At 64.0% G+C, this 13,060-nt stretch overlaps 1 protein-coding gene across 19 annotated transcripts in view; it reads left to right on the top strand.

Moving 5' to 3' along the window:
• The window catches only part of BIN1 (bridging integrator 1), a 56,754-nt gene extending 48,540 nt beyond the window's left edge, over positions 1 to 8,214 (top strand). For 8 of the 19 annotated variants that reach the window (XM_082396781.1, XM_082396796.1, XM_082396785.1 and 5 more), the window contains 4 exons: positions 5,076 to 5,165; positions 5,385 to 5,495; positions 5,741 to 5,842; positions 7,566 to 8,214. In XM_082396781.1, coding sequence (XP_082252907.1) covers positions 5,076 to 5,165; positions 5,385 to 5,495; positions 5,741 to 5,842; positions 7,566 to 7,673 — 411 coding nt within the window. In that variant the 3' untranslated portion in view covers positions 7,674 to 8,214. Of the gene's footprint in view, positions 1 to 2,556; positions 2,665 to 3,210; positions 3,235 to 4,165; positions 4,274 to 5,075; positions 5,166 to 5,384; positions 5,496 to 5,740; positions 5,843 to 7,565 lie in introns of all 19 variants that reach the window. The other 11 variants (XM_082396791.1, XM_082396790.1, XM_082396779.1 and 8 more) reach the window with 2 other exon arrangements.
• The last annotated feature ends 4,846 nt before the right edge of the window (positions 8,215 to 13,060 follow it).

Genomic DNA, 13,060 nt, shown 5'->3' with positions numbered 1-13,060 from the left:
TTAGCTCCCAGAGCTGCTGACCCCACTTGGAGCCGGGGCTGTGCTGGGCCGCAGAGCCCGGCTCCTGCTGTCCATGCCCTAGGAGGCACGTAATGCCCATCCCCAGGGGGACGGAGGGAGGGCGGAGCAGGGGAGGTCACTGTGGTGGCGGGGGGTGGGCCGCACATGGTCGGGTCGGCTCACAGAGGCCGCAGTGCGCCGACCACTCCAAGCCTGGCCTCCGGGCCTCACAGACGGGCTGCCCTGTCCCCGCCGGGCCTTGCCATTCGTGCAGGCTGGCTAGTCCCAGGCTGTGCTGGGCCCACGTTGCCGCGCTGCTGTGGGCTTGTCCTGCCCGGGCCTCTGGGTTCTGCCTTGTGCAGGCTCCTTTGCACAAGCTCAGAGGCCTGGAGGGAGGGGCAGGGCTGGGGGGTGGCACGTCAGGGGAGAGGCAGTTAGGAGCGGACCGTGCTCTCCGCGATGAGGGACCGTGGGGTGAGTGGGCTTCAAGCCCCCATGGGAGGACTTTGGGTCGGAACTAGGGACTTCCAGTGCAGGGCGGCTGGGGGAGGGCAGGGGTTGCCCTGCTTCGGGGGACCCGGGAGGGAGCCTTTGTGGAGAGCTGGCTGAGGCTGGCCCCGGGCACTCCCGGGGCCTCGGGGAACCGCGGCCTCAGGGCGGCTTGTGGCTGGGACGCTTGCTTGCCGCCTGGAGCCTGCCTCCGCCTCGGGGTGCACGCGAGGGCTAGCAGACACCGCGCAGGGAGTGGGGCCAGCCGCTGACCTACCGGGCCTGGTTCGGTTTTCAGCCGCCTCTGGGAGGGGTTGCCCCCACTTCACAGGCGAGGAATTGAGGGCCTCACCTGCAGCCAGCCGCCCGCTGAGCGTGGCCCTCGCCGTGCTCCCCACGCCTCCCCTCCGTCCTTCCGCCCACCCCCCGGAGCCGGGGCCCCGCCCAGCGGGGTTGGAGAGCGCTGGCCGGGGGTGCTTTGCACGGGGCTGGGGTGGGCTGGGGTGGGCCGGCCCCCCCAGGACACTGTGCCGCCAGCGCTGCTCTGCTGGGCTGTGGTGAGTAGCCTGCGTGCCGCCCCCGGGCCGGTTCCGGGCCTGCGCGGGGGGAGGCTGGCCCGCTGGGAGGTGAGCAGAGAGTGCGCCGTCTGCCCTTGGCCTGGTGACCCTGTCCCCTTGGAGTCTGGTGGGGCGGCGGCTGCCTGCGCCTGGCTGGCTTCTTAGAGGGGTGGGTGGTGGGGCCACGAGGGGCAGAGAAATGCTGCCCGCAGCCGGTGAGGGCACCCAGGAGCCAGCCCGCGCGGCCTCCCGGACAATCGCTCCTCTAGAGGTGGCAGTGACCTTCGTCCCAGGCTCGTTGGACAGGGCTTGACCTGAAGGAGAGTCTGTGGCTGGGGATGAGCGTGGGGGCGGGAGGGAGTCCCCTGAGCTTGGGCCTGGGCCCTCTGCGCTCTGCGCCTTATCCCTGAGCTGTGCGCTGGCGGCACCAGCCCTTCTCAGCACTGTGGGTCTTGGGTCTCCCCGCACAGGCTGCAGCTCAGCTGGGAAGGCCCTCCCCGGGGGACCCCTGCCCACGCTTCCAGCTCTCGGGTCCTTCTAAATGGAGGACCTCAGGTGCCTCGGGCTGGAGGGCGTGTCCCGTCAGTTCTGGGCCCCATCAGGGGGCGGGGAGGAGAGCTGGCTGGCCCAGGCTTGCGGGGCTGCGGCCCTCCCAGCCCTGCCTGAGGGGAGGACCCTGGGCCGAGCCAGGGCAGGCAAAGCCGTCCCTGTCCCCGGGGAAGCCCCTTGTGTGAGATGGGGCCACAGGTGAGCAAGCCCTCCTCCTAGGAAGGCAGCGTGTCCGCTGGGCACTGGTGCCAGGCGGCTTGTCCTCCAGGGTGGCTCTGGGAAAGACCCTTTTCTTCCATGATCGTCTGGCCCAGCTTACTGAGGGGCTGGCTTCTCACAGTGTGGACAGGGCCACTGCGGCCCGTCTCCTGGGGCCATTCCTGCCACATGCACATCCCTGGGCTGCACTCAGCCCCGCTGAATGGGAAACTTGGGGGGGCTGGGGGGGGACGTGCAGTGTGAACACGGGTGCTCAGGTGTTGGGGACCCCCCTCCCCGTTATGACGGGACTCCTGGGCTCTGTGTGCTGGCTCGGCCCTGAGCTGGTTGGGGGTGGGTGTCACCACAGGACCGCCTGTCAGTCTGCGGCAGCAAGGGGTGGCCTGTACCCGTCCAGGGGCCCTCCGAGCCGGGGGACTGAGTGTGGTCTTGTCCAGCCCGGGCCGTGGCCTGGGCTGCTGCTGGCGGGCGCAGGCACTGGGAGGCCTCCTCGGCCTGAAGGATGGGGCGGACGCGAGACAGCTGGGGGCTCGGCCTTGGTCTGGCGGGTGGCTGCCTGGGGGCCGGTGGCCGAGCCGGCCCCACGTGTGTCCTTGTGTGGGTGGAGCCTGTGCCGGGGGTGAGGTGTGGGTCGTGCCCTTGTGTTGGTGGGCGTGTCTGGGAGCGGAGCCTGCTGCGCCGCCCTGGCTGAGTGCTCGCAGCCTGTCACTAACTGCCTTCCTTCTCTGCCGCTGTTGCCAAGTTTGAGGCCCCGGGGCCTTTCTCGGAGCAGGCCAGTCTGCTGGACCTGGACTTTGACCCCCTCCCACCTGTGGCAAGCCCTGTGAAGGCGCCCACGCCCTCTGGTCAGGTTGGTGTGAGCCCACCACTGCCCACGGGCCCACCGGCCTCTGGGCACCGGGGCCTGGGTTCATGTCTGCCCACCGGCCATGTGGGCCCATCTAGGCCCAGGCCTTTGGGGGTCCTGGGGTCACCAGGCTCTCCTCCCACTCACTGGCCTTCCCCTGGAGCCCTGGCCCCCAGCTCTTGTCACCTCCCCTGGTCCTGACCATGGGGAAGGGAAGAGGGCAGACACAGGTCAGCAAGAGGACCCTCAGGAGCAGGTCAGCCGAACACTCACCTGGCAACTTACACGGTCCATCTCAGCATCCTGCTGCCCCTCTCCTGGCAGCAGCCCCGGGTTTGGGCACTCCCTGGCCTGGGGGTCTCAGTAGCCTGGAAGGTGTCCAGGACTCGGTGCTCTGGAGACTGCAGAGCCCGGCTCTGTTCCGCCCTGTGCCTGCTGGGCTCAAGGGCCCTGGGACGGGTGCGGGGTGGGGGTCCCTGGGGACTGCTTGCCTGCCGCCGTCTCTAACCTCTGTGCTAACTCTGTCCTTCTCCCCTCTGCTGTGCTCAGTCAATTCCGTGGGACCTCTGGGAGGTAAGCTGTGTTTGCTCTGTGTCCACCCCGCCTCGTCCTGCACCTGGCTGGTTCACAGGTGCACACGCACACGCACGCTTGGCCGTGCCCACGCACATAGGGAGCTGCCGCGCCTCCAGCTGTTCTGTTTCCCCCCCCCCGCCGTCCCCCCCCCCCCAATGGAGACCCTGGGCCTTCAGCCAGGCCCTGTGGGAAAGGGCTCCTCAGCTTAGCCTCTGAAGAGTCCCCCGTGGTGCAGCCCAGTTGTCAGGGCCTGTGAGTGGCGTAGACAGTGACCAACTGGTCCCCGAGGGTGGGTGGGGTGTTCCCATGCTGGGCCAAGGCCTGCTGGGTAGGGGGGCCTTGGGGTGGAGGGTCCTTGCCCCCGAGGAGCGTTCTGTCAGCAGGGGCCCCGCAGGGCAGTGGCACCAGGGAGCTGCTGGAACAGAGGAGGGGGGAGAGATGATTCGAGAAACAGGACAGAAAGAGTGAGGCCAGACGCCTGCCCGACAGGTGCTGTCATCACCTGGTGGCTCAGACATCCACGTCCTCAGGGAGGACACGGGACACCCCACAGCTGGTGACGCGGCTCCCGCAGGAGCAGGAGGGGCTGGCGAGAAAGTGCCCGCAGCCCAGGCTCTGGGGCTCGCAAGCTCCAGGGTATTTCACTGGAGGAGGCCAGAGAGAGCCTGGCGCAGGCAGGCAGAGCCTCCCCCCAGCCACGTGCTGAGCTGCGTGTGGCACATTCGCACTTTCCTGTCCCCTGGGCAGTGGTGGGAGGAGGTGTCCCCCCGGGGAGTCTCTGTCTGTGCCCCGTGGGGCTCCGGCCAGGCTGCAGGCGCCCATCTGCTCCTGTGGGCCCATGCTGGGCTGCTCACGACCTTCTTCTCTTGTCTCCCCACCCCCGTCCCCCACCCCTCCCACCCTGTTCTCCCTGGTGGCCCATCACTAGCCCACAGAGAGTCCAGCTGGCAGCCTGCCTTCCAGGGAGCCCAGCGCTGCCGAGGGCACTTTTGCCGTGGCCTGGCCCAGCCAGACGGCCGAGCCGGGGCCTGCCCAAGTAAGTGCCCCCGCCAGCCCCTCACCCGCCCCTGGCCTCTGGGGGTGTAGCATGGAGGAAGAGCCCGGAGGAGGGGGCACAGGACGGACAAGGCCACCGTGGGACTGAGGGTGAGGCTAGGGCCCTGAGCCAGGAGGCCCCGGGGCAGGGCTTGTCTGTCACTCGTGCTGGGGTGGCTCAGGTCAGGTCAGCCCCTCACCCGCTCGCCAACCCCCCACCCCAGCGTCCCAGCTCAGGCCTCCCACGGTCGGAGGGAGGCATGTCTCGAGCACCTCCAGGTCCATGGTGGGCACTCTCCAGAATTCTCCTTTAACCTTCAGCCTGACCTAGACATTTCCTCCTCCTACAGATGAGGAGGTGGGGGCCGGGAGGGCTGAGTGATTGCTCCCAGAGCTCAGAAGTGGCTGAGTTTCAGTGCGGGCCCAGCGCAGCCTGACTGCGGCCAGGCAGCGTCCGAGGTGCCCTGCCTGGGCCCTGGCCATGGGAGCCACCTGTGAGGGGCCAGCGGGGCCAGGCGGGTGGGAGGAAGCCGAGGCTTGGCCTAGGGCTTGGGCTTAGAGGGCAGGGCCTGTAAGGGAGGCTCAGGGGTGGCACCCAGGGGCCTGCGCTGGGCTTCTCAGCAGTACGTCACTCGGGGTCCGTGTGTCTGCCAGCACCTTCTCCAGCTGCTTCCGTGCCCGGAGCCTTTCTTTGAGGGGCTCCCTGTACCAGGCAGAGGCACTGGCTCTCCGTGGCCCCTCTCCTTGTCCTGGTCTCAGCGCCCCATCCTGTGTCTGACCCCATGCCCGCATTTATGTTGCAGCCAGCAGAGGCCTCGGAGGTGGCGTGTGGGACCCACCCTGCGGCTGGAGCCCAGGAGCCCGGGGAGACAGCAGCAAGTGAAGCAGCCTCCGTAAGATGACAGGGACCAAGGCCCTGGCTTTTCTCCCCGCCGCCCGCGGCTCCCTAGCCCCATGTCTTGTTCTGTGCTGGTCCAGGTCATGGTTCTTGGTGAGGAACCTGGAAGCAGGCTGGTCTGGCACTGGGCACAGACACCCCCTTCTCTGCCCGCGCGGCCCCGCCCTCCGGGACCCACTCCCCGCCCTCGCTAACCTGCGCCCCCTCCCCCCAGAGCTCTCTCCCCGCGGTGGTGGTGGAGACCTTCTCGGCAACTGTGAACGGCACGGTGGAGGGCGGCAGCGGGGCAGGGCGCCTGGACCTGCCCCCGGGGTTCATGTTCAAGGTGAGCCTGGCCTGCTGACCCGCAGCCTCCGGCTGCCTCCATGGGGTGGGGAGGACACTGGGCCCGAGGCTACGTGGGGGGCCCAAAGCCGTCCCTCCCCGACTACTCGTCCTCTGCTCCCCGATCCGCGAGGTGGCGTCCGAGTCCCGCTCCTGCTGCTTTCACCTTCTCCCGGCGCCCACGGGGCTGCAGGTGGGACAAAGGCTGCCGAGGAAAGGGGTGTCAGCTCTCCCCACCCTCTGCAGGTGCAGGCCCAGCACGACTACACGGCCACGGACACGGACGAGCTGCAGCTCAAAGCTGGGGACGTGGTGCTGGTCATCCCCTTCCAGAACCCGGAGGAGCAGGTGAGGCCCGGTGCAGGGAGGCGGCGCGGCCAGCAGGGGGCAGCAGAGCCACGCCAGCGGACCCGCCGCCTCTCCCCACGGCCGCGCCCTTGCTTCCGCCTCCCTTCCCAGCAGCCGGCACAGTTCCCCTTTGCTGCTCTCACCCTGTCTGCCCCCCCTCAGTCTCTCACTTCCTGCTTCTTGCTTCCTCCTTTCCTCAGCCTCTGTCTGCCTTTCTCTCGATTCTCTGCATCCTAGTTCCTTCGGCCCCTTCTCCCTTCCAGGCCCCCCCAACCCGGGCCCCCCTCCTCCAGGACCGCATCCCAGGCTGCCCCTCCACGGACCACACCCCCCCACCCGCCGCTCTGCAGCCTCCTGTTGGCCCCAGGTGCCACCCTCCAGGCGGGCCCCGCCCTGTCCACAAGGGCACGCGCCTCCCTGCCCACGTGACGGACCCCGGAGTCCACAGCCCTGCCCCCAGCTGGCCCTCACCCTGATGCCTCGCAGACCCTTCTCCTGCTGTGGCCTCTCCTTGTTGTGAAGGTCCTCAGAGTGGGCTTTGCTGAGCCCTGCGGGGGCGCAGAGTGGGGCAGAACTGCCTCCTCCCCCCGCCCCAGGTCCGGACGGGCTGCTTTATTCAGGTCGCTGTGGCCCCTCAGCAGGAGCCCCTGTTTGTGGGGTGCTGGTGGTCCAGTGGGGCTGCCCACATGGGTATCCAGGTGGCAGCCACAGTGCAGAGGGGACCTAGTGGGACTCCAGTCCGTTCAGTCACCAACATGTCCCTGTGGTGTAATTGTCAGAGTGGCCGAGGGTGGGAGGGGGCTGGATTTGGGGTGAGGCCAACCTGGCTGGGGCGTCCTGGGCTGGGACTTGAGGACACTAGGTACTTACTGAGGCCACCGTGGGCTGGGAGGTTTGAGTAACAAGGATTTCCTGGGCCTGGCGCTGAATCAGCCCATTTTCCTAAAGCCCCAGATCCCCGCCGATCTCCCCGGTGGGCCAGCGCTGGGCTAGGTGGGGTTTTCAGGAGCAGACCCCTGGCCTCCCAGCCCACAGTGGGAGCCATCTGGGGTGGGTGGAAGTGGCTCAGGTAGGACACACACAGGGTCTAGGACAAGGCAGGTAATCCTGCAGGTGGGTCCCAGGCATAGCGCCGCTGCAGGGGCAGCAATGGCAGGGGGTGTGTGGTCACCGCAGGCCCAGGGGTCAGGGCTTGTCACGGCCTGGGTAGATGATCCCTGTGAGGGGTCAGTATTAAAGCAAAGGTCAGGTTCGACCCGGAGGGCTTGGTGGGATGGCCTCAGGTCCCTCTAGAAGCTTTCAAGTGGTCAGTGCTCAGCAGAACTTTCTGGCATTGTTTGTGGAAGGCCGGAAGAACAGTTGATGTCCTCCTCGGTGATGTGGCCTCTGTGGGCACCAGCTGGTGGGAAGCTCTTTGGTGGGGGACTGAAGGAGTCGTTTAGAGGCGTTTGGACCAGTGCGGCAGTCAGGCTGCCTTCCCGCGGTGAGGAGCACTCACCAAACAATAAAGAGTTAAATGCACCTCCTGCAGGGAGGGATGGCTCCTGGGGTGCGGGGCCCGGTTTGTGTCCAAAGAGAAGAGCAGGGAATGCTGCCTGGAGGAGGCGTCCTTTAAGGCGGGTGTGCCGGTCTAGAGGAAATGAGCGGCCAGAAGGAGGGCTCGCCCTGTCGGGAGGGACGCCGTCCTCCCCCAGCCGCATGCAACGCTCTGGCTTCCCCCCAGGATGAAGGCTGGCTCATGGGCGTGAAGGAGAGCGACTGGATCCTGTACAAGGAACTGGAGAAGTGCCGGGGCGTCTTCCCCGAGAACTTCACCGCGAGGGTGCAGTGAGAGCAGAGCGCCTGGCGGTGCTGCGGACGCGTGAACGGCAGCACCTTTTCCCGAAAAATGTGTGTTTCTTTTTTTTTTTTTTCCGTTTTTGTTTTTAAACTTTTGAAAAGCAAAGGGAAATTGAGGGGAGAGACCTAAGCCAGGAGGTGTCTTCCCAAAGATGAGGTGGTTTTCCAAAGAGCCTGGTTTCGGCGAGTCCGGCGGAATCGCCAGCGTTCCTGAAGCTGCTGTATCCCCTAGTTGAGCTCCCGGCCGCCTCCCCGCCCGCGCCCGCTGGGTGGCGCCGCTGCCGCCGCCTGGGGGCCGGGCCGCGGGGCGGGGCCTGGGGGCCGCCGCGCACCACGCTTGCCTGAAGCTTGGGCCGGCCGCCCGGGCCGGGGCCCCTCCTTTCCTGGCAGCTGCCGCGGGTGGCGTCCAGCGTCCCCTGAGACCTCGGGCCCAGACACCAGCCTGGCCTGGCCCTGCCCCGCAGACGTCTGTGTGCTGTTTGAAAATAAATCTTAGTGTTCAAAACAAAATGAAACAAACAAAAATGACAAAAGTACTCAGAGTGTGTGTGTGTGTCCCTCCATTTCTGTCTGCTACGCAGCGCAGCCGCGATTATCTGTGCTTTGGTCCTGAGACAGCGCCCCCGCAGGCCCTCTGCCCTGGCCAGCACCCCTGCCCGTGCGTGACCTGCACGTCCTCTGGGGCTCATCTGGGCCCGGACCCGGCAGGGGCTTCAGCCCTGTCCCGTGATGTTTTCACTGGCTGTTGGTGGGGATGCAGGAGATGGGGGCCAGGTGACGGGAAGGGCAGACAAGGGGCTCGAAGAGCCAGCTCTGTGCCCAGGAGTCTGCTGGGTGCCGCCCTCAGTGACTCTATTTAGTGCGTGTGAGAACTCGGGGGCGGTACCAGGGCTGCATTGCACAGATGAAGAGTCAGGCTCAAGGGATTTGGGGGGTTTGCTGGTGAGTGCTGGGACAGGGGCGGGAGTAGGGGCAGGGGCTGAACCGGGGCAGTTGGCCCCCAGGCGCGGGAAGACCTGATGGGCTGGCTCCGCCCCGCTCCCCACCTGCCTCTCTTTCCGGCATCAAGGCCCCCACTACACGCAGCTCGGGTCTCCAGCTCCATCAGTAGACACGGGCTGCTCTGAGTGGCATGTGGCACATGCAGCAGTGGCCTGGGTCCTTCCTGGGGGCCGCTGGAGTTGTGCACTTGGGCGCAGGGACCAGCCTGGACTTCCAGGTGGCAGGGATTAAATCTCTTCTGCAGAAAAAGCAGGTGAAAGGGATGGACATTGGAGTCTTAGCTTTCCTTTTGGATGCAAGTCCTGAGCTTTGTTTCAGGTGGCAGGATTGTCACTGCTGTGGTTCTGCCTTGTCCTGTGGCTGACAGTGTCTGCTCTGTCAACCAAAGTTTCTATGAGCAAGGAAATTATGAGAGTGGGGCACAGGAAGCTGATTTCTATTGCCCCTGCTTCGAAAGCTTTAGCATTTCCGCCCTTTTCCTCCTCCCTCCCTCCCTCCCTCCCTCCCTTCCAGGTTGACAGGTTAATTCTCTTGCCCAAGGCCACTCAGCTCCTTGTTGGTGGAGCCAAGCTTGAAGCCCAGACCAGGCGAGCTCCACTGAGCTTCCAAACCTGGGGTGTGTGTGCCCTGGGGTGTGTGTGCCCTGGGGTGTGTGTGCCCTGGGGGGTGTGGAGGTCTGCAGCCACGGTGCCAACACGAGAGGCTTCACTTTTATTTCACGATGAGAAATTTAAAGACGTTATTCAGGAGAAAGTATTTGCGTTAGGTTTCTCACAAGGTGAGATTCAGAGATGTATCAGCTGGTGGCTGAGCCTCAAGGGGGTCCTGCCCCTTGCAGCTGGGGTGCTTTGGCAGGAAGAGCCCTGCTTTGTGTCGGGTGGGGCCTGCAGGGAGCTCCTTGTGGGAGTGGGGAGGGAGCCGGCCCTGCAGGGACAGCTCCAGCCGCAGGACCACGTGTGGTGATTCCGCCCAAGTGAATAAGTAGCTAGCTCGAGGCCTGAGCTACTCGAGTGTCTGGGAGCTGGGACACCTCCAGGTGTGTGTCAGTCCAAGAGAGCTCAGAGCCAGGCAGCTCACACCTTGTCGGCCTCCCCTCCCCATCCTCGAGGCCACAGCCGCCCCTGGCCCATCTCATGGACTCCCCTGGCCTCCCCTCCTTCCGGCCGGCTCCCCAGGAGGCCTTCCGCAGTGACTCGGACATCGTCCAGCCTGCCGGCTGGCCTCCTGCTCCTCTGCCTCGGTTGGATTTGGTAACCAGGCTGGCATTGCTCCTCCTGGTTCCACTGGCCTGCAGACCCTCGGCTCTGCCTCTGGGAATTCAAGTATTCACACCTCTAGCCTCACCACCCCAAACACCAGGCTCTATGCAGGGACTCTGTGACCGAACATTGGGTTTGTTGGCTCAGCAAACCTCAGCTGGTTGTCTTCAGTGCCTGAGGTGGGTTGGCAGTCGGACTGCAGCTCAGGGCCTCCGAGAGGCCCCTGCTCCCCTGTGCCCCGAGTGTCAGCTTCATCTATGGGCTGCGTCCTCGACGGTTTCAGGTTTGATGTCTGCACACCCCACCCAGAGCGGCAGAGAACTTCCTTCCCAGAAGTCCCCCAGCAAAGCTCCTTTGTCTCATTGGCCTGAACTGGGTCAGGTCCCCAATGCTGAATCAGCCATGTGGCCAGGGGTGGGACCTCAGGATTGGCCCCAAACTTACAAGGCCTTGAGATGGAGGCGGGGTTGGGCTGGGGGGAGAGGACACCTGGACAAAAATTTGGATATAGCTTCCAAGGAGAAGAGGGATGGGTTCTAGGAGCTGGAACCAGTGACTGTGCACACCATGGTGGCTTCCAGAAAGGGCCGAGAGACCAGGGAACGTACCTGATGGAGACCATAAGTGTCTGTGTGAGTGTGTGTGTGTGTGTGTGACACTTGGGAGACCCTGGCTTTATTCACCACATCCGATCTATCTCGGGCCGACCTCGAGGTCCGTGTGTGACCGGTGAACAGGACGCATGCAGGGCTGTTCCTCCATGTTCCAGGAGTAATGTTCACCGACCGTCCCCCCTCTCCCGCCCCGCTGGAGATAGGACCTGTCCCCCCACTGGAGACCGTGTAGACTGTGACCTTCCCCAGCCGCTTGGAGACGTGTGGCTGGGGTTGCGCCTGTGTCTGCATAGATCCAGTCTCCTGGCCGTTCATTCACTGTTCATCCGTTCATTGATTCGTTCCTCACATCTCCCACAGGAGATTACAGAGATCATTCAGTGCAGCTCCTACCCCTCTGTGCTCACAGTCTGGGGAAAAGCAGACGGGAACAGTTAAGACCAGAACAGGTGCTGTCGTGGTGGTGAGTCCAAGGTTGTGGAGACCGAAAGGCGCCACCACCTGGCTTCACACGGGAGGGGGTGTCTCCGCTGAGCCTTTAGAGTTAACGGGGGTCCCCAGGAGCTGACGTCCGGGAGGCCCATCTCAGGCAGAGAGAAACAGGCGGAAGCGTAGGCGAGTCTGGGGGTGAGGTCAGTGGAGTTGGAGGGGCCTGTGAGGGCTCGGGCTCTCACAGGGGGCCTGGAGCTCAGGAGAGAGGTCTGGGCTGAGGGGCAGCGAGGTGGAGATGGCCCGGGGGAGAAACGAGGGCACCTGGGAGGGGAAGGGCCCTGGGGGTGCGGCCTGACCACAGCATCCAGAGGAGGGAGGAAGAAGAGGTTTTGCGGGCACAGAACGCTACGGAGTTGCGAAATGCCTTCCTTTAAGAAGAGTTCCCTGGTCCAGAAGCCACTGTGGCCGATGAGGCCAGAGAGGACATGAAGGGCAGTCAAGATAGCCTTGCCTGGGCTGCTCTTGGGTCCCCGGGGCTCCGGGGAGAGGCTGCCGTGGGCCGGCCAGAGAACACGGGCAGGCCACTGCCCACGACGTTCCAGGCCTGGCTCTGGTTGTGCGGACGAGCAAATCACTGAGGAAGACGCTTCTCGGTATAATGAAGAAGGATAACTAACAATGAGGCAGGAAGCTGCCTTCCTGACAGCCCCTGATTACAGATGGGCATCCCGACTGCTGATGGGGGAGGGGGGAAGAGACCTCCCTGGCCTCCCAGCCCGCCAAGGTCAACGCACAGTGGGCAGAGATGGACGCCACGTCTTGGAATCCCAGGGTGGGCAGCGGCTCGTCTCACATCCCCAGAGTGCCCTGCCTTGTGTGAACTGCCGGGGTGACCAGGAAGGAGGCCCAGCTCTTCCCCCAAGGAGGCGATGAGCTTGTGGTGGGCCAAGGTTCGCACATAGGGACCGTCCCAGCGTGGAGGCAGTGGGATTCCTCCTTTGGAAGCCTGATATGACGCCCCATTCTTACTTTGGGAGGTCTATGGGGCAGAGGCACAGAATGGGCTGGGAAGTTTGTAGAAGGTCATCCTTCATTATGAGCTGGCAACCCTGAATTCATGGCTTCAGGCCAGCGTCCTCACCCAAGCTTCGGGTGGAGGTGTCTAAGTGCCCATCTTCCCCGATGGCCACGGCACCTCTAAGATGGGCTTGGCAAATGCGGGGCATCCTCCTGACGCCACTTCGTGCTCCCCCGATACTCACCTGCCTCTCCTCCCTGACTGAACTCTGATTTTGTCCAGGGTACCAATCAACTCCACTGAAATCACTCAGACTTCCTTGCAGCTATGGGTGACCTTTCCACACAATCCTGGCCAACGAGATGAGGGAGGGCATCCTCTCCCCCCAGAGTCAAAGCCTTCTTAAGACAAGGGCCCTGGGAATTCCCTGGTGGTCCAGTGGTTAGGACTTGGCGCTCTCACTGGACTCCATCCCTGGTTGGGAATTAGCATCCTGCAAGCCGTGCGACTCGGCCAACCGGAAAAAAAAAAAAAAAAGAGCAGGGCCCTTGCCTCCTTCCTTGCCTGGAATGAAACAAGCCCGTCACGTTGGAGGGGTGTCTGTTACCAGAAGGGTCCTGGTTGTTCCATGCTCTGGTGTCTGTCACCAAGTCCTCTGACCGGCCTCTTAAAGAGCTCTGAATCCTTTTTCCTCCCCCTCCTCCCCCTCCTCCCAGGTCAGGCCTGTCACCGCTTCCCGCAGGAATGTGACAGTGTCCTGGCCTGTCTGTGGTGTCTCCCTCTAGTCAATGCCTGGAGTGGACCAGGGCTGCAGGGCAATTTTTCAGAAACTCATTTCTTTCTTTCCTTTCTTCCTTCCCTCCCTCCCTCCCTCCCTCCCTCCCTTCCTTCCTTTTTAAAATCAGTTTATTGATTATAGTGGTAAGTCTCATGATTTCAAGGACCCATTTTATTTATTTATTTATTTTTATTTTTAATTTTTTTATTATTTTTTGGCTGCATTGGTCTTCATTGCTGCACGTGGGCTTTCTCTAGTTGCGGCGAGCGAGGGCTA

This window comes from Balaenoptera borealis (genome assembly GCF_965194805.1).
Source record: "Balaenoptera borealis genome assembly, chromosome: 6".
NCBI classification, from domain to species: domain Eukaryota; kingdom Metazoa; phylum Chordata; class Mammalia; order Artiodactyla; family Balaenopteridae; genus Balaenoptera; species Balaenoptera borealis.
The sequence above is the reverse complement of the archived record's forward strand: the minus strand, read 5'-3'. Positions and strand labels throughout refer to the sequence as shown.